Below are 24,684 nucleotides of genomic sequence, written 5' to 3'. Positions count from 1 at the left end.
GTGGACACATGCACCCATTTCTAGGGATGGATTATAGCTTGGGCAAAAGTCAAATACCCCTCTGTACTAAACATTATGGAGACCCCACTACCCATAGCAAACACTGTTTTAGGCCGTTGTTACGGACTTTGTGGTACTGGCTGGTTTTATTAAAACATTGGTACCGCATATGGATAGTGTATGGCTATTTTATATTTTACATTAAAAATGCTTTTTTCTCTGGCAGTGTTATATAGGCACTGCATGATTGTACTATGTGTTTACTGTGGGTCACAACACCCGCAATTATTTTGTGACCCCTAACCTGTAGGCCGTTAGCACTACCTAAGCCCCTTCCTCCAGTATTGAACCCATATGACCCAAGCATATCTATTGTATCATAAAAAAATTCTGGTGTTGCTCTTTCACCTAAAAAAAAATATTCTGTTTTGTGTTTTTTTTTTTCTGAAACTTGACATAACATGTATCCAATTTTATATATTTTTGTGGCTTAATTTTGACTTTTTTATACAACTGTTACATTATTTACATTTTTATGTACCTATTTTATTACATATCTGTCCTTAGTCTTAAATTTAGCCCTAAACCTAGACCAATCCCTAGATCTAGCTTTAATCCTAACCCTAATTCTAACCCTAACCTTAGTACTACCCTCAAATTTAGCACCAACTCTGGTCCAATCCCTAACATTGGTGGTAGCCTTAACCCTAACCCTAGTCAGAGATCTAACCTTAGCCCTATACCCAATCCTTTCCTTAGTCAAAAGTCTAAACCTTACCCTAGTCCTAGCCCTAACCCTATTCCTATACCCAATCCATAAGTCTAAACCTAGTCCTAGCCCTAACCCTTGTCCTAATCCTAACCCTATACCCAATCCTTTCCTTAGTCAAAAGTCTAAACCTTACCCTAGTCCTAGCCCTAACCCTATTCCTATACCCAATCCATAAGTCTAAACCTAGTCCTAGCCTTAACCCTTGTCCTAATCCTAACCCTAGCCCTATACCCAATCCTTTCCTTAGTCAAAAGTGTAAACCTTACCCTAGCCCAAACCCTATCCCTATACCCAATCCCATAAGTCTAAACCTAGTCCTAGCCCTAGCCCTTGTCCTAATCCTAGCCCTATACCCAATCCTTTCCTTAGTCAAAAGTGTAAACCTTACCCTAGCCCAAACCCTATCCCTATACCCAAATCCCATAAGTCTAAACCTAGTCCTAGCCCTAGCCCTTGTCCTAATCCTAACCCTAGCCCTATACCCAATCCTTTCCTTAGTCAAAAGTGTAAACCTTACCCTAGCCCAAACCCTATCCCTATACCCAAATCCCATAAGTCTAAACCTAGTCCTAGCCCTAACCCTTGTCCTAATCCTAACCCTAGCCCTTTACCCAGTTCTATCCTTAGCCCTAAGTATAAACCTAGTCCTAACCCTAACCCTAGCTCAATACCCGGTCCTATCTTTAACCCTAGCCCTAACCCTAGTTGTAATCCTAACCCTAGTCCAATACTCAGTCCTATCCTTAGCCTTAAGTCTAAACCTAACACTAACCCTTGTCAGGGTTCAAAAAAAAAACTATACATATGTAACATCAGGATTAGTAATGAATGAATGAAGACCGCCTTTAATCACGCCGTGCACTTGATTCAATACTGTCTTTGATAGCTCCTCAGTTTGTCTTCTCAGTTGCCGCAGTCTTCATACACAGCTCCAGGACGGCACTTACCTGGACAGATCATTTGACAGTAGGAGGCATAGGGGTGACATTTTTCCTCCATAGACTTACCACCCTGTGTAACCGCCCCCGCGACTAATGCACCACGCCACTGCCGGTATGGTGCTATTATATTGGCACTGTTAGGTGGTTCTATTTAGGCACAGTATGACATCAGCAGCATGGTGACCAGGAAAATGGCCACAGCTAGATAAATCCTTTATTTTCATCATCCTAGCATCATGTTTGCTTTGTCCCACATGTTTTCTGATCCTCTTCTGGACATTTGGAACGTGGGAGGCTTCATGGACGCTTTGAGTATATGCACACATGTAATCAGATTAGGCTCCCAGCAATTCTGTAAATGCACAGTTGCACTCTTCTGGAATAATCCACTTTTATCACAGCTGCGTAAGGAAGTACGCGGCTCTGTATGACCCGGAGACAACCTCTGTATGGATGTAATAGCTGGGAGTCTGTGCAGACAGCAGGAGAACACGACCTTGGCATAGTTCTCTACTAAGTAGTTACCCAAATTGGACAACCCTCTATTAGGGCCACGTCCATACAAAATGTACATGTATGGTGTCCCGGTTATACCTACAAATATCAGATTATATAGATGATAAATACGGACGTCCCCGTTGTGGAAACCATCATTAGTGCCAAGTACAAGAGAGCAGCTAAAGAGTATTAACGATTTAAAGGGCTCATCCCATCAGATATGTTCAACTTAAGCCTGAGTTCTCGCATAGGTCAGGAATGACATACGGCCATATTTTCCTTTCAGGTAATATGAGTATGGTAAGATTTTCCAAATAAGATGCTCCCTTCCATAAAACATAATTGTATGGAGGCATTTACATGACCCTCCACTCGGGGTTATTATTATTATTATACATTTTTATAGCGCCATTTATTCCATGGCACTTTACATGTGAATTCGGGGCAAATATAGACAAATACATTAAAGATGAGCAAATAACAAGGCACACGGGTACATAAGGAGGGAGGACCCTGCCCGCGAGGGTCCACAGTCTGCAGGGGATGGGTGAGGATACATTAGATGGGGTAGGGCAGGTTGTGCGGCAGTTCAGTAAGTTCAGGATCACTGCAGGCTGTAGGCTTGTCGGAAGAGGTGAGTCTTCAGGTTCTTTTTGAAGGTTTCTATGGTAGGCGAGAGTCTGATGTGTTGGGGTAGAGAGTTCCAGAGTATGGGGGAAGCACGGGAGAAGTCTTGGATGCGGTTGTGGGAAGAAGAGATGAGAGGGGAGTAGAGAAGGAGGTCTTGAGAGGATCGGAGGTTGCGTGTAGGTAGGTATCGGGAGACCATGTCACAGATGTATGGAGGAGACAGGTTGGGGATGGCTTTCTATGTCATTGTGAGGGTTTTGAAATGGAGTCTCTGGGCGATAGGAAGCCACTGAAGGGCTTGACATAGGGGAGAGGCTGCGGAATAGCGGGGAGACAGGTAGATTAGTCGGGCAGCAGAGTGTAGGATGGATTGGAGTGGTGCCAGAGTGCTAGAGGGGAGTCCAGAGAGTAGGAGGTTGCAGTAGTCGAGGCGGGAGATGATAAGGGCATGTGCTAGCGTTTTTGTGGTGTCGCGGTCAAGGAAAGCACAGATCCAGGAAATATTTTTGAGTTTGAGACGGCAGGAGGAGGCAAGAGCTTGGATATGTGGCTTGAAAGAGATGGCAGAGTCGAGGATCTGCGACCTCCTTTGAGAGTCTTCCTCTACGGCATCCATTACTCGTGTCCAGATACACTTTTCAATGCCATCTGATGCTCCTCAAACATTACCTTATGTGCTCAAATAACTATAGAGCTGCCAGTCACCAATTTGTGGACTGTTGGGTGTCTAATTTAATATTTGTTTATGATACTAGAAGAGAGTAGTGTTTTGCATGGTCCTTGGTGTAATAGATGTCATAGAAGTTTTGCAAAGGCTATGGAGCCACAAGTTAGATTCCCCTGGTGTCGGAGAAACCCAGCAAACCTTTAAAACGATGACATTTGACATATATATTCTACAAAATTTATACAAGATGAGAACATAATTTGGGAAAAATTAACGTTAAAGAATTTTTCAAAAGCAATAAAATGAACATTTGTGTTAAAAATTGGAGCAAAACTTTTATAGTCTACATATGTTTCTAGTTTTATTATAGATAGGAAACAAGTGGATTCTGGTCTCTATTTGGTATATTGTTACAGTATATCAGTACATTAGCAATATTAATATACAGCAAGTTCGGATGCATTTTAGTTTCCGGTTCTTACAAAAATCGTTTGCTTCCCATTAAATATGAGAGAATAAATGGTAAAAAAAAAAAATTGTTAATTTAGCTTGTGAATAAAAGTCACCTTCAAGGTTGTCAGATTATAATGTATAAATACAGTCAGAACGTTAAAACATGAAGACTATCGTATCGTTTACATGACGAAGGATAGTCAACAGTTCTCTGAAATCGGCAAATTTAGTTACCGTAGTTATTCATTACAATGTCTCCAAATGTGTTACCAACAACTATTCTAAAAGGTTCTATAAAATAAACATTTTAGCTTTCTCTTTTTTTTTTTAATTATACTATGTTTAAATCACCATACAAATTTGCAAAATTTAGTAAATGTGGTCTAAAATATCATTGGCTTGGCATGAACTGAACTTTTAAGACTTATACATATACACAAGACCTGCCGTTCTGAAGATGCTCTGAATTTGGCCCTTGTCACAGTCGCTCAAATCTTCTCGCTTGTTAGTTTTTCCTGCTTCCAACACATCGATTTTTCACTTGCTGCCCAATATATCCCTTTCTTTCCCTTGAGGAGTGCCTTTATCACAATATAATGTTATTTTCTTCACCTATGGTTTTTTAATTGTTCTGGCTGATTGGTGTACATTAGGGATCTATCACAAGTTCACAAATCCTTTCTACGGTTGTAGTAATGAGATGAATCTTACCTTGCTGGAAGGAGATGACTTCCTCCTAGAGATTATTTGTATACACACAAGTAGGGCTAATTGAGCTGCATGCTGGGTGTTGGAGCTTATTAATAGCTACTTAGAGCAGCTTGCTGACATCATTAAGTACCGAGCTGTCAGACACACGTCTGAAGTTACAATTGACATCCAGGACAGATTAACTGCAACTGATTATAGCTAAGACCAATGTATGTTATGAACTAAAATATGGATGATCCCACTTCATTTCTTCTCCAGGACAGGAATCTGAATGCACAATTTGATAAAAAGCACACTCAGATATATTGATATATAATCAATATAGTTAATTTAGATATATGCTAATTTTAGGGAACAGCGATGGGACCATATTCTACCCCATGTTTGCAATCATGAATGATATGTTATTATTTACAGGTATATACTAAAGCCTAAATGCTAAAAGTTCTTAATATAATACCTTACAATATGAATTCATAAAGTAATGTCATATGTTGCTTAAGCACTTTAGTTTTATAATATAATTAGAAATGGAAAATATGGAGGTAGATTATGCTCCCATCGCTGTTCCATAAAATTAGCCTATATTTAAATTAACTGCTCTTCTTTCATTGCTCTTCTGCCACAAATGATGTTCCCCTACATGCATTTTTTTCCAATATTATATCGCTTCCAATCTCAGTGACTGCAGAGCCTAGTCTTTTAACAGACCTAACTGATATAGTCACAGTTATGGTAGTTGGATCCCAGACTTGCATTGGACGTAGTTGTAGAAATGTGTTCTTATACTAGAGCATGTAATATAGAAAGAGGTGGTAATGTGCATAGAGTAGGAGATTTGATCAAGAAATTTGTGTAGCTGAAATAGCGTTCCAACACTCTAGACTTAAATATTATGTTGAATGAAGCAGAATTTGTGAGGGAAACTTTATTCCATCTATATGCATCAATAACAGGAGCTTATGTTGCCTCTGTATTTACATTCATTAAGCACTAATATTTATATATATATTGGGTATTTCAGACTGAATAATCTTCTATTCACTTGGAACCGCTATGGGGGCTTAGGTTGCACCCTTATTTGTCAGCAGTATCTGTTATTATTGATATATTAAATTTTTTAGATTCAACAGACTTGATGAAAAGTAACCAGTAAGATATATTTTCGTTGTTAATTCAGATGGAAAGCACTTATTGAAAGCTTTTTAATTCAGCACCACTGAAGGAGATTACTGTGCACTCTGATATGTCAAAACTGCATGAAAGGGCAATAAATCTAGGTTTCAGAATTAAATTAATACTATTTTTAAAAAATTTTTGTTCTTCTGTCTGCTTTTTTTTATAATTCCTAAATCAAAATAATTTGGGGTGTCATACACAGGAAACCACAATGAAGTCTTACTCTGCACACTTATTTGCTAACATTGTGCATTTTTATGTGTTTCATATAGGATATGTAACCTTAAAACCTTAACCTGAAAATGAATGAGTAAAATACATTTTCATCTTTATTGTACATAGAGTATAATCACAGAGAGGTTCATTCAGTATGCATAGAACTGCAATGGGGGCTATCACTTCCCATTTTGACAAAGTTATGCATAATACATCATATATTGAAAGCTTTAGCGTTATGTATGTAATTGAAACAATTAGTAAAATACTTTCAGTCGCTGAGAGGATTATTTCATATACCTGGAACCACCATTGAAACTAAGCCTTGTCCATTTTGCCAGTAATCAGAATTAGATATGACATACTAGGCATGCAAAATCATTGATAAAATATAGTTTTAATGTTACTAGTTAAGTAGCACAATGATTTACAGAAGTGTTACTCTATATGTATGGTACAGTAATGGATGCTAACTGTGGGCCAACTATTAGACATATCAGTAGATACATAGAGAATCTATCAGGAAATGCTTTTTTTGTGTTTTATTACTTTTTACCAGAATGTGGAGCCAAATTCCAAAGATTAACCATTCTTAATTTGAGCAAGTGAAAAACATTTAGGGGGTGATTTATTATTTTTGATGTTGCTGATATCTAGATATAATTGTAAGGCTATGCTCTCTGTTTTCAACCAAACAATATTTTTTGTATCATAGTTTTCCTGTCTTTCCTGACCTATTCTGTTCATCTATTTTTTGTTCTTGCATTTTCTGTTCTAAGTCTAACCCTTCTGTTTCATTACTTTGGCTCTGTGAGGTCTTTGGATCTTCCTGCACAAATACTTTATGTTCTCTGCTCTTTAACCTTAAGCTTAAGTTAATGCGTCATGGAGCTCTGCATTCACCATTTTTCTTCAACTCCTAACAAATACTAGTGTATATATTGCATTGTAATGTCATATATATCTATGTGTGTGTATATATAGATCTATATATACACACCTAAATTAGGAAAAGGATGAGGGAATCGTGATAGTGATTTGTAGATTTTTTTTTTGTACTTTCTGCAGATTTAACTTAATGTAGTTGGAAATTTTTGCAGCTCTCAGGCCTCCTTCGCCTTACCACATCCATGGAGCAGCTTTGCCTTTGTGAAGGGATTACATTACCTGATTGTCTTGGAGCTATGTTTGGAAGAATGTCTGAGTAAGCGTATATTTAATCTGTGACATCAGAGGACAAATGTGCAGCAGTGGGAAAGCAGATGAAGGAAAGGAAAAAGTACATTTATATAGCAGGTTCAATTATTCAGTCCATCAGCGACTTTATTGATCTTGCCGAGATCATTTGCAATCAGTAAGTGGGAGTGCAGCTCCGGAGTATAATATTGGATGTAACTCAGGATCACTAATGTAATGTACCGTATTTTTCGGACTACAAGACGCACTTTTTCCCTCCCAAAAAAGGGGGGAAAATGGGGGGTGCGTCTAATAGTCGCAATGCAGGCTTACCGTGGCGGCAGAGGTGCGGTGGCAGAGGTGCGACGACAGAGGAGGCGCAATAAGCGGGGTCCCTTTCTCCGGTGAGGTGATGCAGCAGCTCGATATGCAGCAGAGCCAGGTGAATCCTGTTGTTATCGGTGGTGGCGGCCATTTTCCTGAGGCCGCGCGTGCGCAGATGGAGCGCTCTGCTTCCCGGGGCTTCAGGAAAATGGCCGCCGCGATCTCCATCTGCGCACGCGTGGCCTCCCGCGGCCATTTTCCTGAAGCCCCGGGAAGCAGAGCGCTTCATCTGCACACGCGCGGCCTCAGGAAGATGGCCGCGCCCACCGATAACAACAGGATTCACCCGGCTCTGCTGCTTACCGGGCTGCTGCATCACCATACCGGGAAAAGGGACCCCGCTTACTGCGCCTCCTCTGCCACTGCACCTCTGCCGCCACGGTAAGCCTGCATTGCCTGCACGGTAAGCCTGGGACCCCTCTCACGCCATACCTCTCACTGCACCTCCTGATCCCAGCACCTCCTGATCCCAGCACCTCCTGATCCCAGAACCTCCTCATCCCAGCACCTCCTGATCCCAGCACCTCCTGATCCCAGCACCTCCTCATCCCAGCACCTCCTCATCCCAGCACCGTCTCATCCCAGCATCACCCCATCTCTGCCGACACCTTGCCTCCTGTGACCCTGCTCTGCCACCGCCAGCCCTCAGGTAAGATACTGTAAATTCGGACAATAAGACGGACCCCCATCTTATAAAAAAATCTTTTTTTCTGCAATTTTCACCCCAAATTTGGGGTGCGTCTTATGGTCCGGTGCGTCTTATAGTCCGAAAAATACGGTATGTACACAGTGACTGCACCAGCAGAATAGTGAGTGCAGCTCTGGAGGATAATACAGGATGTAACTCAGGATCAGTAATGTAATGTATGTACACAGTGACTGCACCAGCAGAATAGTGAGTGCAGCTCTGGGGTATAATACAGGATGTATTTAATGTATGTACACTGTGACTGCACCAGCAGCATAGTGAGTGCAGCTCCGGAGTATAATATTGGATGTAACTCAGGATCAGTAATGTAATGTGTGTACACAGTGACTGCACCAGCAGAATAGTGAGTGCAGCTCCGGAGTATAATATTGGATGTAACTCAGGATCAGTAATGTAATGTATGTACACTGTGACTGCACCAGCAGGATAGTGAGTGCAGCTCCGGAGTATAATATTGGATGTAACTCAGGATCAGTAATGTCATGTATGTACACAGTGACTGCACCAGCAGAATAGTGAGTGTAGCTCTGGGGTATAATACAGGATGTAACTCAGGATCAGTAATGTAATGTATGTGCACAGTTACTGCACCAGCAGAATAGTGAGTGCAGCTCTGGGGTATAATACAGGATGTAACTCAGGATCAGTAATGTAAGGTATGTACACAGTGACTGCACCAGCAGAATAGTGAGTGCAGCTCTGGAGTATAATACAGGAGGTAATTTAGGATCAGTAATGTAATGTATGTACACAGTGACTGCACCAGCAGAATAGTGAGTGCAGCTTTGGAGTATAATACAAGATGTAACTCAGGATCAGTAATGTAAAGTATGTACACAGTGACTGCACCAGCAGAATAGTGAGTGCAGCTCTGGGGTATAATACAGGAGGTAACTCAGGATCAGTAATGTAATGTATGTACATAGTGACTGCACCAGCAGAATAGTGAGTGCAGCTCTGGGGTATAATACAGGAGGTAACTCGGGATCAGTAATGTAATGTATATTCACTGCACAGCTCATAATTCTGAATTCTGTCAGATCCGGCCAAGTATAACAGGGACTATTCCAAGGTTAAGAAAATGTTGGGAGCCTAGATATACAACTAGTTGCAGTTGTAATGTATGTACACAGTGACTGCACCAGCAGAATAGTGAGTTCAGCTCTGGAGTATAATACAGGAGGTAACTCAGGATCAGTAATGTAATGTATGTACACTGTGACTGCACCAGCAGGATAGTGAGTGCAGCTCCGGAGTATAATATTGGATGTAACTCAGGATCAGTAATGTAATGTATGTACACAGTGACTGCACCAGCAGAATAGTGAGTGCAGCTCTGGGGTATAATACAGGATGTAACTCAGGATCAGTAATGTAATGTATGTACACAGTGACTGCACCAGCAGAATAGTGAGTGCATCTCTGGGGTATAATACAGGATGTAGCTCAGGATCAGTAATGTAATGTATGTTCACAGTGACTGCACCAGCAGAATAGTGAGTGCAGCTCTGGGGTATAATACAGGATGTAGCTCAGGATCAGTAATGTAATGTATGTGCACAGTGACTGCACCAGCAGAATAGTGAGTGCAGCTCTGGAGTATAATACAGGATGTAACTCAGGATCAGTAATGTAATGTATGTACACAGTGACTGCACCAGCAGAATAGTGAGTGCAGCTCTGAAGTATAATAGCTTAGAATCAGTATATGATCAGTAATGTAATATACAAATATCAGCCACAAATTTCTGTTGAGCCAAAAATATTTTCTTATCCTAATAACGTCATTCATCATTCACTGCACAGCTCATAATTCTGAATTCTGTCAGATCCAGCCAAGTATAACAGAGACTATTCCAAGGTTAAGAAAATGTTGGGAGCCTAGATATACAACTAGTCGCAGACATATCTCTGCATTGGTGCTTTGCCTGCACAGGGCTGGACCCTCATAGCATATAGTATAATGGGCAGAGGATACTGTATGAGACACAATGATGTTCATTTACAATTTTTTTGTGCCACTTTGTCTTTTAGGCTGTGTGCACGCGTTTTGGATTTTTTGCGTTTTTTCGCTATAAAAACGCGATAAAACTGCGAAAAACGCTCACATTAACCATCCTATTAATGGAATCCGCATTTTGTATGCACATGCTGCGTTCGAATCTCGGCTTCAGGAAAATGGCCGCCGCGATATCCATCTGCGCACGCGCGGCATCCTGCGGCCATTTTCCTGAAGCCCCGGGAAGCAGGAGACTCCATCTGCGCACGCGCGGCCTCAGGAAGATGGCCGCGCCCACCGAGAAACCGCTGAATAGCGGCGAGGGCGCTCTTTTTCTACAGCTGCGCAGTGCATTCGGCACTTGCGCATGCGAGAAGCACTACGCCACCAACGGGAACATAAGCAAGATGTGGGGGAGAAACAGCGCTGTGACCACGCCCATCCGACCTGACCAGCCTGATTGACAGGCGAAAAAGGACACTTTTGTAAGGTATTTCGGCAGCATAGGTAGGGAATCAGGGGACAAAAAATACCCTATTGTAAAGCACAGCTCAGGCCCTATTTAAAGGTATTTTTATCTCCTACTGAAAAAACAGGGTGACAGGTTCCCTTTAAGAGAAGGAGCCTCAATAATAAATAAGAGACACAATAAGGAGGAAGAGTTTCCATAAGGAGGAGGGGCCTCAATAAAGAGGAAAGGCCTCAATAAGGAGGAGGAGCCTCAATAAGTAGGAGGAGCCTCAATAAGGTAGAGGAGCTTCAATAAAGAGGAGGAGCCTCAATGAGGAGGAGGAGCTTCAATAAAGAGGAGGAGCTACAATGGGGAAGAGAAGCCTTAATATGGAGGAACCTCTATAAGAAAAGAGACACAATTAAAGGGAACCTGTCACCTGAATTTGGCGGGACTGGTTTTGGGTCATATGGGCGGAGTTTTCAGGTGTTTGATTCACCCTTTCCTTACCCGCTGGCTGCATGCTGGCTGCAATATTGGATTGAAGTTCATTCTCTGTCCTCCATAGTACACGCCTGCACAAGGCAAGATTGCTTTGCACAGGCGTGTACTATGGAGGACAGAGAATGAACTTCAATCCAATATTGCAGCCAGCATGCAGCCAGCGGGTAAGGAAAGGGTGAATCAAACACCTGAAAACTCCGCCCATATGACCCAAAACCAGTCCCGCCAAATTCAGGTGACAGAGTCCCTTTAAGAGAAGGAGCCTCAATAATAAATAAGAGAGACAATAAGGAGGAAGAGTTTCCATAAGGAGGAGGGGCCTCAATAAAGAGGAAAGGCCTCAATAACGAGGGGGAGCAGTGGCTTTAGCTTCTAAAATGTCCTTTAAAATCTATTATCATCATAAATGTCTACTTAAAAATAACCTTTAATTAACCTTTAAAAAAATTGCAAAGGAACAAATGTCACTGCTAAACTGGGTATGGGTGTAAATATTTTTGGAAAGCACGGTAAATATAACAGGATCAATAATCACAGAATTCTTGACGCTTTTTTAAAAATGTCTTTATTCATCGTGACATTATAACAATATTATAAATAGACCACCGACCGTATGTATATACTGTATATTATATATAATAAATAAGTACAGGAAACTCTCTACCCTATATATTGTGTAGAGCAGGGGAAGAATTCGTGGCAGCCCAAACTATTAAGTCCCAGCATCACCTGCAAGGCATGCTGGGTAGTTAAAGGGAAATTCTACATAAATGTATTGAACCTGTAAGACATATTAGAAAGTAACAAAAGTTTTTGTTCATCCTCAGGAAGTCTTCAGTGCATATTTGAGAGTGCAAAGTGACAAAGGGTCACTCCAAAAGTGATACACTGTGCCTAGTGCAGGCCCCGCGGGGGTGGGGCATAATAGCATGTTTGCGTGTCATGCTCCGCCCACTCAGTTTTTACTCAGAGTTTTCCTAGTATTTGAAAGCAAATCTCCCGTTTTGTGCGACAGAAGTAACCCCGTGGCCTGCGGCTGTGCCCTAACTACCCTATATACAATGTATACTCCGATACCCTGTGCGCTGAGTGGATCACTATCATCAACGCAGGAAGTGAAATTTTTTTTTACACCAGTGTTTGTGCAAAGATCTAAATGTCCTATGTAGGAATACAGTGGGGAAAATAAGTATTTGATACACTGACGATTTTGTAAGTCTTCCCTCCTGCAAAGAATGGAGAGGGCTGTAATATTTATCGTAGCTACACTTCACCTGTGAGAGACAGAATCTAAAAATAAAAACCAGAAAATCACATTGTATGATTTTTACATAATTAATTTGCATTTTATTGCATTAAATAATTATTTGATAAAACAGAAAAGCAGAACCTGATATTTGGTACAGAAACCTTTGTTTGCAATTACAGAGGTCAGACGTTTCCTGTAGTTCTTGAACAGGTCCGCACACAGTGCAGCAGGGATATTGGCCCCCTCCTCCATACAGATCTGCTCCAGACCTTTCAGATTTTGGGGCTGTTGCTGGGCAACATTGAGTTTCAGCTCCCTCCAAAGATTTTTTTATTGGTTTCAGGTCTGAAGACTGGCTAGACCATTCCGGGACCTTGAAATGCTTCTTATGGAGAAGCTCCTTAATTGCCCTGACTGTATGTTTTGGGTCATTATCATGCTGGAAGACTCAGCCACAACCCAACTTCAATGCTCTTACTAAGGGAAGGAAGTTGTTGGACAAAATCTCGTGATACATGACCCCATCCATCCTCCCTTCAGTCGTGCTGTCCTCTTTGCAGAAAAACACCCCCAAAGTATGATGTTTCCACCACCATGCTTCACGGTTGGGATGGTATTCTTGGGGGTTGTATTCATCTTTCTTCTTCCTCCAAACACGGCGACTGGAGTGGATACCAAAAAATTCTAGTTTGGTCTCATCTGACCACATAATCTTCTCCCTTGCCTCCTCTGGATCATCCAGATGGTCACTGGTGAACTTCAAACGGGCCTGGACATGTGCTGGCGTGAGCAGGGGGACCTTGCGTGCCCTGCAGGATTTTAATCCATGATGACGTAATGTGTTACTAATGGTAATGTTTGAGACTGTGGTCCCAGCTCTCTTCAGGTCTTTGACCAGGTCCTCCCGTGTAGTTCTGGGCTGATTCTTGACCTTTCTCAGAATCATCTTTACCCCACGAGGCGAGATCCAGCATCGAGCCCCAAACCGAGGAAGATTGACAGTCATCGGGTGTTTCTTCCATTTTCTAATAATTGTGCCAACAGGTGTAGCCTTCTCCCCAAGCTGCTTGCCTATTGTCCCGTAAATCATCCCAGCCTTGTGCAGGTCTACAATTTTGTCCCATGTGTCCTTAGACAGCTCTTTGGTCTTGGCCATGGTTGAGCGGTTGGAGTGTGATTGAGTGTGTGGACAGGTGTCTTTTATACAGGTGCAATTAATACAGGTAATGAGTGCAGAGTAGGAGGCTTCTTATAGAAAAGCTAACAGGTCTGTGAGAGCCAAAATTCTTGCTGGTTGGTCGGTGATCAAATACTTATTTCATGCAATAAAATGCAAATTAATAATGTAAAAATCATACAATGTAATGTTCTGTTTTTTTTTTGTTTTTTTTTAATTTTTAGATTCTGTCTCTCACAGGTGAAGTGTACCTACGATAACTATTACAGACCTCTCCATTCTTTGTAGGTGGGAAAACTTACAAAATCATCAGTGTATCAAATACTAATTTTCCCCACTGTACATCCAGATATTAGGGGAGATACATGTGCCCAGACGATAAAACGGCGCCCCCTACAAACTAAAAAGAAGAGAGTAGACTTACTGCTGCAAAAAACTAGTCTGTGTCCTCCCACTTGTGTCCAGGTCACTGCCTCCTGGAACGAGTGCTCTGTGCTGCTGTGGCATTTGCTGTTTCCGCCATTCTCACGAGTGCCCACCACATGATCAGCATACTCATCTCCTGCTCATTTTACTATGCAATCCTCGGTGGAATCCTTGGTTTACCCTCCATAAATGATGACATTACCCCGTCACGCACAGCTTATTACAGACTTGGATATAGGTCACTGCCTCCCACAGAAGCAGTACACTCTTCCTCCCCTGCTTCTTGACACATCTCAATGTCTATATCCTTCCATCAGACTAAAGGAAACGTCAGCAGAACATTGCACAAAGCCTTGCTTTCTTAAAGAGCCCCCAATCGCCCAAAAGTTGCCATGTATCCAAGACTTAGAATGGTTACATTGAACTTCATCATAAGTTGAGTGGAGACAGAATTCACAGATGTAATAATACCGCCATAATACGCCAACATCCACCTCGTGCTGAGTGACCGACTATTTACAGGCCGCATGTCTTCTCCTCCGTATAAAAGGCACCTGTTCTTCAAGACAGGAGATATTCAAGAGCGCCGAGGCAGCATCTCCCGTCAGAACGCAGTGGAAGACTCTAAACTTTCCGCGTCTGCTTCCGTCTGTGATGTCCGGGGATCTGGTTGGGCAGTGAAGACTTTATCTACAATATAGATTTGGCATTCCAGGGGATATTCATTCCTGTTTTTAGAAAAAAAATAAATACAAATAATCTAATAAAAAGTAAAAAATTAAAATGTAAAACAAATGAGCAATTTGCATCAAATTGAAGACGAATCAAATTTACCCCCCTGAAATTAAGTAAATCTGCTGGATCCCAATTTTGGTGGATTCACTCACCTGTAGAGTTAGTTTATTTTTTTCAGGATGTTTTTATTCTCTTTTTTTTTCTATGATTTTATTACTGTAAACTTTTATGTCCCAATTCATCATTTGAGTATTTGTGTTAAGTAATTGTTTTTTTTTCTATTATCTTTCCTTTACAAAATCGTCAAAATGGAACGGAATGTTCGAAGCACGTTGCGCAAATGCAAAGTTGATTTTCTTTATTTTATACTATTTTGCTTTAATTGTGCTTTTTTTAATCAGATACCGCTTTATAATGTAACACACTAGTCTTCAACTGCAAAAAAAAAATACAAATTAGACTGATTACTCCACTAGGACATCGGAGTACAACTGTGAACAAATTTTGAAATTTCAAAAAGTTTGAAATGATCAATCGCGCCTGGATAATAAAAACTGTTCCTATATTGTCAAGAAAAAACAAGAAAATGAGAACTGTAAAGACTATTGTAAAAATGGTGCTAAATGCCATAATAAATTTGCATGAAAAAAACAAACATAAAAATGCCTAAAAATTGAATCGTTCGAGCCTGATTAATTATTGCAATTGTACCTTTTATTGTCTCGTTTTTAGTGTTTTTCACCTGTTTTCATTTTTTTTTATTGGCACCGCAATCTTCTTTTAATTTGTACCTTTTTTTAGGGCATTGGAAAGATTTAAAAAAAAAAATAAGAATGTGCATCATTTTGAAAAATATGGCACAAAAAAAAAAAGCCTGAGTGATGAATCGTGTCCAAAGTTTGCAACATTTCAACAAGTCACAAATGATGATTTATCCTAAAACATCTGGATAACTAAAACCCAAGACCACAATGCCGAAACAAAAGATGAAAACAAGTTAGGTTAAAACTGGTGCAAATTTAATTATGAAAAAGGGGCAAAGAAAAAAAAAAAAGACAAAAAAAATCTTGAAAAAAGGCGCAAAAAGAAGGATGTAAAATTTTTATTTTTTTACATTTATTAGTCCATTTTATATTCGCATTGCGTTTCAGCAGTTTATATTGAATGATTTAAGTTGTTTTTTTATTTTGTTTATATTCTTTTTACTTTTTAATTACATTTTTTTCACTTGTTGTTACCTTTACTTTTTTCTTTTTTTTTAACTTCCAATTTACATTTTTTTTCACTTGTTGTTACCTTTACTTTTTACCTTTTTTTTAACTTCCAATTTACATTTTTTTTTCACTTGTTGTTACCTATACTTTTTACCTTTTTATTTTACTTCCAATTTACATTTTTTTTTCACTTGTTGTTACCTTTACTTTTTACCTTTTTTTTTACTTCCAATTTACATTTTTTTTTCACTTGTTGTTACCTATACTTTTTACCTTTTTATTTTACTTCCAATTTACATTTTTTTTTCACTTGTTGTTACCTTTACTTTTTACCTTTTTTTTTACTTCCAATTTACATTTTTTTTTCACTTGTTGTTACCTATACTTTTTACCTTTTTATTTTACTTCCAATTTACATTTTTTTTTCACTTGTTGTTACCTTTACTTTTTACCTTTTTTTTACTTCCAATTTACATTTTTTTTCACTTGTTGTTACCTATACTTTTTACCTTTTCATTTACTTCCAATTTACATTTTTTTTTCACTTGTTGTTACCTATACTTTTTACCTTTTTTTTTACTTCCAATTTTAATTTTAAAAAAATTCACTTGTTGTTACCTTTCATTTTTACCTTTTTGTTATTTTATTTCTAGGTTTGATTTAAACACATTGATTACCACATTTTCCCAAAAAAGAAGAGAAAATCTCAGGAGCGGCGTCATGTTTGTATCTCCATAGATAACGTGGATTGGAAGTGAAGGCTCTTTCCATGTGAAATCTCATGGATAATAGACCTTATGTCATTTTTAAGAAGGATCACAGATGGTTTTTAAATAATCTAAAGCTGGCCTGAAGCTTAATATATTTTTATTTTTTTTAGATTTTTTTTTATTTTTATTTGAAATGTTCAGCTGGCGGAAAGCAGCATTTTATTATAAAGGGATGGGAACGCAGCACACAAAACAGCGGGGGCCCCCTCCAGCAGTGAACTGAAGAGTAACACAGAGAAATATTAAAAGGCTTGTGATAGCCGCAGAAGCAGACGTCTATTCACTTGACTTTGGGAAAGTATTAGGTTCTAGCGGCTGCGTGTTCACAAAGACGGATTCATACAAAAGATAAAAAAAAAAATCTCTGGGAAAATAGGTCAGCGCGTAATGTTTAACTTTGTGAACGAATCTAGATATATTTCTTATCTTTTTATCATAAAAAAGGGTAAAAAAAAATGCAACATACATGGCCACTGGATTTTTCTGTTTTTTTTTTTAGAGATGAATGAATCAATTCACAGAACCCCAGAGCAATGTCCAGGCCAGTGTTCCGTAATCATCGCCTACCTTCCGTCCGGTGTGAGTCATGCCAAAACAACAACGTTGAGCCTACAAATCACTGGTAGGATACGTTTCGCTTACGTCTCGTGGCAAGGGTTTTTGATTTCCAAATGAAACTAATAATAAAAATGTTTTACCATTACCAGAATTCCTACCAATTGGACCACATTGGATATATGTCTGCCTAATGCCAGGCTGATGGCATTTTAACAGAAAGTTGTTTAATTTTTCATCACGGCTGCTCAGAATCATGGTTTCGCCTAAGCTTTCCTTCCTCTCGGGGTAAAGACTCAGCTGCTGCCCTATCCTTACCTCTAAATATCATGGACATGGCAGAGTAGCCTGATGGTTGTATTTGTGAATTGTGGTGCATTTTTCATCACAGCGGTTCATAGTTTCGCCTGACCTTTTCTTCCTCTGGGGGCAAAGATTCATTTGTTGCCTTATCCCTGTATCTAAATACAGTAGCCATGGCAAAGTGGCCTATTGGTTCCCTGTCTGAATCAGGGTGCTAAACGCTTTTTTTCATCACATCTGCTCATGATAACAGTTTCACCTAAGCTTTTCTTCCTCTAGGGGTAGACTCATTTGCTTCTCTATCCTTATATCTAAATATTATGGACATGGCAGAGTGGCCTGTTGGTTCACTTTCTGAATCTGGGTGCCAATGGTATTTTTCATCACAGCTGCTCATAATCACAGTTTCACCTAAGCTTTTCTTCCTCTGGGGGTAAAGACTCAGTTGCTGCCCTACCCCATAATCTATCTATCTATATATATCTATCTATATACCGTAGATATATATATATATTTATTTTTTTTAAACAATTTTTATTTTGTACCTGAACCTGAAGTGTAATTTTTTGGGGACAACAATAACGCATCCTGGACTTGCACTCAACAATAGCAAGCACACATCAGGTCACTAGAAATAGGTCACGAGACAATGTATAGGACCATACAATAATAAGACGCAATATGTGTGCATTTTTTCTTGAAAACTAACAGGGCGGACTCAATTCCTCCCCGGTATTCAAAATGGCCATCTCCAACATGAAATATTCAACTTTAATCTTCAATATTGCACAGAAATACTGCATTGTTATATCAAAATGGTTACTCTGAGTAATTTTACTTCACATCTGTAAAAACGGCGACTGGCAGTGGCGCCCCCTTTAAGTAGTGGTTATAATAAACAGGAAATTATTGCGTCTTGTTAAAGTAAGGCCCATAAAGAAAAGTGACTTGAGACTAAACCTCTCCGAGCCATTCGTGCTGGGAGATGGGAAGGTGGGAGAGGCGTCCAGGCGAGAGGAGGAGGCACCGTGCAAGGAATAGGGCGGTCTCTCTTCAGGGCAAGCAGGCAAGAGGTTTCCGGGTAATTTAGCCAAGGGACTGCTTAACGGGGACAGCTGTACAAACGAGACAAATGGCAATGAGAAGGAGGAAACGGGACAAGGTGAAGACGATTGTACATATCCAACATAGAAGCAAGAAACATACGATAAATAATGTATTCCAAATTACCTGAAAGTGACTGTCCATCCCTCAACGCTATTTAATTTTTGTTATTGTTATTTTTCCCAAATTAAATCAACAAATTGATTATAGCAGTCAGAGCTCCATTTTTCTGATACAAAGACAGGATCTTATCATGTATCTCTGTATACAGGGAGCTCCCCCTAGTGGTGGCTGCAGACAGGATCTTATCATGTATCTCTGTATACAGGGAGCGCCCCCTAGTGATGGCTGCAGACAGGATCTTATCATGTATCTCTGTATACAGGGAGCTCCCCCTAGTGGTGGCTGCAGACAGAATCTTATCATGTATCTCTATATACAGGGAGCTCCCCCTAGTGGTGACTGCAGACAGAATCTTATCATGTATCTCTGTATACAGGGAGCTCCCCCTAGTGGTTGCTACAGACAGAATCTTATGTATCTCTACATACAGGGAGCTCCCCCTAGTGGTGGCTGCAGACAGAATCTTCTCATGTCTCTCTGTATACAGGGAGCTCCCCCTAGTGGTGGCTGCAAACAGGATCTTATCATGTATCTCTGTATATAGGGAGCTCCCCCTAGTGGTTGCTACAGACAGAATCTTATGTATCTCTACATACAGGGAGCTCCCCCTAGTGGTGGCTGCAGACAGGATCTAATCATGTATCTCTGTATACAGGGAGCTCCCCCTAGTGGTGGCTGCAGACAGGATCTTATCATGTATCTCTGTATACAGGGAGCTCCCCCTAGTGGTGGCTGCAGACAGGATCTTATCATGTATCTCTGTATAAAGGGAGCTCCCCCTAGTGGTGGCTGCAGACAGGATCTAATCATGTATCTCTGTATACAGGGAGCTCCCCCTAGTGGTGGCTGCAGACAGGATCTTATCATGTATCTCTGTATACAGGGAGCTCCCCCTAGTGGTGGCTGCAGACAGGATCTTATCATGTATCTCTGTATACAGGGAGCTCCCCCTAGTGGTGGCTGCAGACAGAATCTTATCATGTATCTCTGTATACAGGGAGCTCCCCCTAGTGGTGGCTGCAGACAGGATCTTATCATGTATCTCTGTATACAGGGAGCTCCCCCTAGTGGTGGCTGCAGACAGGATCTTATCATGTATCTCTGTATACAGGGAGCTCCCCCTAGTGGTGACTGCAGACAGGATCTTATCATGTATCTCTGTATACAGGGAGCTCCCCCTAGTGGTGACTGCAGACAGGATCTTATCATGTATCTCTGTATACAGGGAGCTCCCCCTAGTGGTGACTGCAGACAGGATCTTATCATGTATCTCTGTATACAGGGAGCTCCCCCTAGTGGTGGCTGCAGACAGGATCTTATCATGTATCTCTGTATACAGGGAGCTCCCCCTAGTGGTGACTGCAGACAGGATCTTATCATGTACAGTATCTCTGTATACAGGGAGCTCCCCCTAGTGGTGACTGCAGACAGGATCTTATCATGTATCTCTGTATACAGGGAGCTCCCCCTAGTGGTGACTGCAGACAGGATCTTATCATGTATCTCTGTATACAGGGAGCTCCCCCTAGTGGTGGCTGCAGATAGAATCTCATCATGTATCTCTGTATACAGGGAGCTCCCTCTAGTGGTGGCTGCAGACAGGATCTTATCATGTATCTCTGTATACAGGGAGCTCCCCCTAGTGATGGCCGCAGACAGGATCTTATCATGTATCTCTGTATACAGGGAGCTCCCCCTAGTGGTGGCTGCAGACAGGATCTTATCATGTATCTCTGTATACAGGGAGCTCCCCCTAGTGGTGGCTGCAGATAGATTCTCATCATGTATCTCTGTATACAGGGAGCTCTCTCTAGTGGTGGCTCCAGACAGGATCTTATCATGTATCTCTGTATACAGGGAGCTCCCCCTAGTGATGGCCGCAGACAGGATCTTATCATGTATCTCTGTATACAGGGAGCTCCCCCTAGTGGTGGCTGCAGACAGGATCTTATCATGTATCTCTGTATACAGGGAGCTCCCCCTAGTGGTGGCTGCAGACAGGATCTTATCATGTATCTCTGTATACAGGGAGCTCCCCCTAGTGGTGACTGCAGACAGGATCTTATCATGTATCTCTGTATACAGGGAGCTCCCCCTAGTGATGGTCGCAGACAGGATCTTATCATGTATCTCTGTATACAGGGAGCTCCCCCTAGTGGTGACTGCAGACAGGATCTTATCATGTATCTCTGTATACAGGGAGCTCCCCCTAGTGATGGTCGCAGACAGGATCTTATCATGTATCTCTGTATACAGGGAGCTCCCCCTAGTTGTGGCTGCAGACAGGATCTTATCATGTATCTCTGTATACAGGGAGCTCCCCCTAGTGATGGTCGCAGACAGGATCTTATCATGTATCTCTGTATACAGGGAGCTCCCCCTAGTGGTGGCTGCAGACAGGATCTTATCATGTATCTCTGTATACAGGGAGCTCCCCCTAGTGGTGGCTGCAGACAGGATCTTATCATGTATCTATGTATACAGGGAGTTCCCCCTAGTGCTGGCTGCAGACAGGATCTTATCATATCTCTGCATACAGGGAGCTCCCCCTAGTGGTGGCCGCAGACAGGATCTTATCATGTATCTCTGTATACAGGGAGCTCCCCCTAGTGGTGGCCGCAGACAGGATCTTATCATGTATCTCTGTATACAGGGAGCTCCCCCGAGTGGTGGCTGCAGACAGGATCTTATCATGTATCTCTGTATACAGGGAGCTCCCCCTAGTGGTGGCTGCAGACAGGATCTTATCATGTATCTCTGTATACAGGGAGCTCCCCCTAGTGATGGTCGCAGACAGGATCTTATCATATATCTCTGTATACAGGGAGCTCCCCCTAGTGATGGTCGCAGACAGGATCTTATCATATCTCTGCATACAGGGAGCTCCCCCTAGTGGTGGCCGCAGACAGGATCTTATCATGTATCTCTGTATACAGGAAGCTCCCCCTAGTGGTGGCCGCAGACAGGATCTTATCATGTATCTCTGTATACAGGGAGCTCCCCCTAGTGGTGGCTGCAGACAGGATCTTATCATGTATCTCTGTATACAGGGAGCTCCCCCTAGTGTTGGCCGCAGACAGGATCTTATCATGTATCTCTGTATACAGGGAGCTCCCCCGAGTGGTGGCTGCACAGATGGAATCATTTTGGCTTTGCAGAGACTTTCGGTTTTGGTATCAGAAAAATGAGTTTGTGATCACTATAATGATATAAGAAATTAATCAGCTCAAAATATTGGCTCTTTTTCAATAAAAAAAAAATAAAAGGTGAACATTAGCTTCAAATAGTGCTTCCACCTCCCCAGTCATTATAGGCCTCTCTAGATACTCTGATTGAGTGAGTGTCTGATTGAGTGTGTGTGAGTGAGTGTGTGTGTGTGTGTGTGTGTGTGTGTGTGAGTGTGTGTGTGTGTGTGTGTGTGTTTGTGTGTGTGTGTATAATTGCTCTCTGGAGAATTAATCAGAAACAGAATGAAGTCATATGTTGTGAGAGGCCTGGGAATCGTCTCATTCAGAAAAGCTAAGAAATCATGAAGAGTGGGGTCTACTGTCAAGGATACAGTGAGAAAATAATCTCCTCTTATAAAAATCTAAACAAGTAAATCATGCTGTCATCCACATAGAACCAGCCTGGAAAAAAAAAACCCAAAAAACCTTTTTTTTGCAGTTTCTCATGTAGCCAGTAGGTACCGATAGAGATTCGTAGTCCATTACATTGCACTTGGAGACGCTGCTGTGATATATTATTGAATACAGCTTCATATTAATGAGCAGCGTTCCATATGTGCATGTATGAGATCACATCCAGGAGTGTCGGCCTACATACTGCCTGGTTATATGAGAGATGGAAGATTGCAGAAATCCAATGGTTTGTATAAAGCCTGATTTTCAGCTGGCCAGTTGTGTAAAAATGGTGCATACCCCGCAGGCATAAATGAATTTGATGATGAAATGACGTCTTTAAATGAAGCTTGAAGGAGATGTCTCATTTAAGTTACAATCTGGCTGAATCATTAAAAATAAGCAAAGTTCCAATTGTTTATTCTGATAATAGACTGCCAGAAGTCAAAGGAATTTACAAAATAATTTAATGAAAAATTAATGACAATAAGAAAAACTGAGAATCGCATATCAAGAAAAATAAAGTCACATGGATGAGGAACTGACAAAACTAACTGGGAGGTCTCTAAGAAAGAGATTTTCCTTCATTAATACCTAATTAACTTTATTATTGCCAGATCACACAACCACAAGGAAACAGATATGACATATCATCATACTAAATCCATTTTACTAAAGGAAAGCTGAGCATAATGAGCAGTATAAATACAATAATCAATAATACTGCCTCTATGTACAAGGATATAACTACTATAATACTGCTCCTATGTACAAGAATATAACTACTATAATACTGCTCCTATGTACAAGAATATAACTACTATAATACTGCTCCTATGTACAAGAATATAACTACTATAATACTGCCGCTATGTACAAGAATATAACTACTATAATACTGCTCCTATGTACAAGAATATAACTACTATAATACTGCTCCTATGTACAAGACTATAACTACTATAATACTGCTCCTATGTACAAGAATATAACTACTATAATACTGCCCCTTATGTACAAGAATATAACTACTATAATACTGCTCCCTATGTACAAGTATATAACTACTATAATACTGCCCCTATGTACAAGAATATAACTACTATAATACTGCCCCTATGTATAAGAATATAACTACTATAATACTGCCCCTATGTACAAGAATATAACTACTATAATACTGCCCCTATGTACAAGAATATAACTACTATAATACTGCTCCTATGTACAAGAATATAACTACTATAATACTGCTCCTATGTACAAGAATATAACTGCTATAATACTGCCCCCTATGTACAAGAATATAACTACTATAATACTGCCCCCTATGTACAAGAATATAACTACTATAATACTGCTCCTATGTACAAGAATATAACTACTATAATACTGCTCCTATGTACAAGAATATAACTGCTATAATACTGCCCCCTATGTACAAGAATATAACTACTATAATACTGCCCCCTATGTACAAGAATATAACTACTATAATACTGCCCCCTATGTACAAGAATATAACTACTATAATACTGCTCCTATGTACAAGAATATAACTACTATAATACTGCCCCCTATGTACAAGAATATAACTACTATAATACTGCTCCTATGTACAAGAATATAACTACTATAATACTGCTCCATGTACAAGAATATAACTACTATAATACTGCTCCCTATGTACAAGTATATAACTACTATAATACTGCCCCTATGTACAAGAATATAACTACTATAATACTGCCCCTATGTATAAGAATATAACTACTATAATACTGCTCCATGTACAAGAATATAACTACTATAATACTGCTCCCTATGTACAAGTATATAACTACTATAATACTGCCCCTATGTATAAGAATATAACTACTATAATACTGCTCCATGTACAAGAATATAACTACTATAATACTGCTCCCTATGTACAAGTATATAACTACTATAATACTGCCTCTATGTATAAGAATATAACTACTATAATACTGCTCCATGTACAAGAATATAACTACTATAATACTGCTCCCTATGTACAAGTATATAACTACTATAATACTGCCCCTATGTACAAGAATATAACTACTATAATACTGCCCCTATGTATAAGAATAT

The 24,684-nt window shown here is 40.4% G+C and overlaps 1 protein-coding gene across 2 annotated transcripts in view; it reads right to left on the bottom strand.

The window, feature by feature from the left end:
* Positions 1 to 11,917: 11,917 nt before the first annotated feature.
* The window catches only part of RGS11 (regulator of G protein signaling 11), a 97,498-nt gene continuing 84,731 nt past the window's right edge, over positions 11,918 to 24,684 (bottom strand). The window contains exons 18-19 of one of the 2 annotated variants that reach the window (XM_069734720.1): positions 18,680 to 18,834; positions 14,646 to 14,870 (exon numbers count right to left, since the gene is read on the bottom strand). In XM_069734720.1, the coding sequence (XP_069590821.1) occupies positions 14,747 to 14,870; positions 18,680 to 18,834 (279 nt within the window). In that variant the 3' untranslated portion in view covers positions 14,646 to 14,746. Of the gene's footprint in view, positions 14,871 to 18,679; positions 18,835 to 24,684 lie in introns of both variants that reach the window. The other variant, XM_069734719.1, reaches the window with a different exon arrangement.

The sequence above is a fragment of the Ranitomeya imitator genome, chromosome 7, assembly GCF_032444005.1.
Source record: "Ranitomeya imitator isolate aRanImi1 chromosome 7, aRanImi1.pri, whole genome shotgun sequence".
Taxonomy (NCBI): domain Eukaryota; kingdom Metazoa; phylum Chordata; class Amphibia; order Anura; family Dendrobatidae; genus Ranitomeya; species Ranitomeya imitator.
Note: the sequence above shows the minus strand (reverse complement) of the source record. Positions and strands in the feature narration are given on the sequence as shown.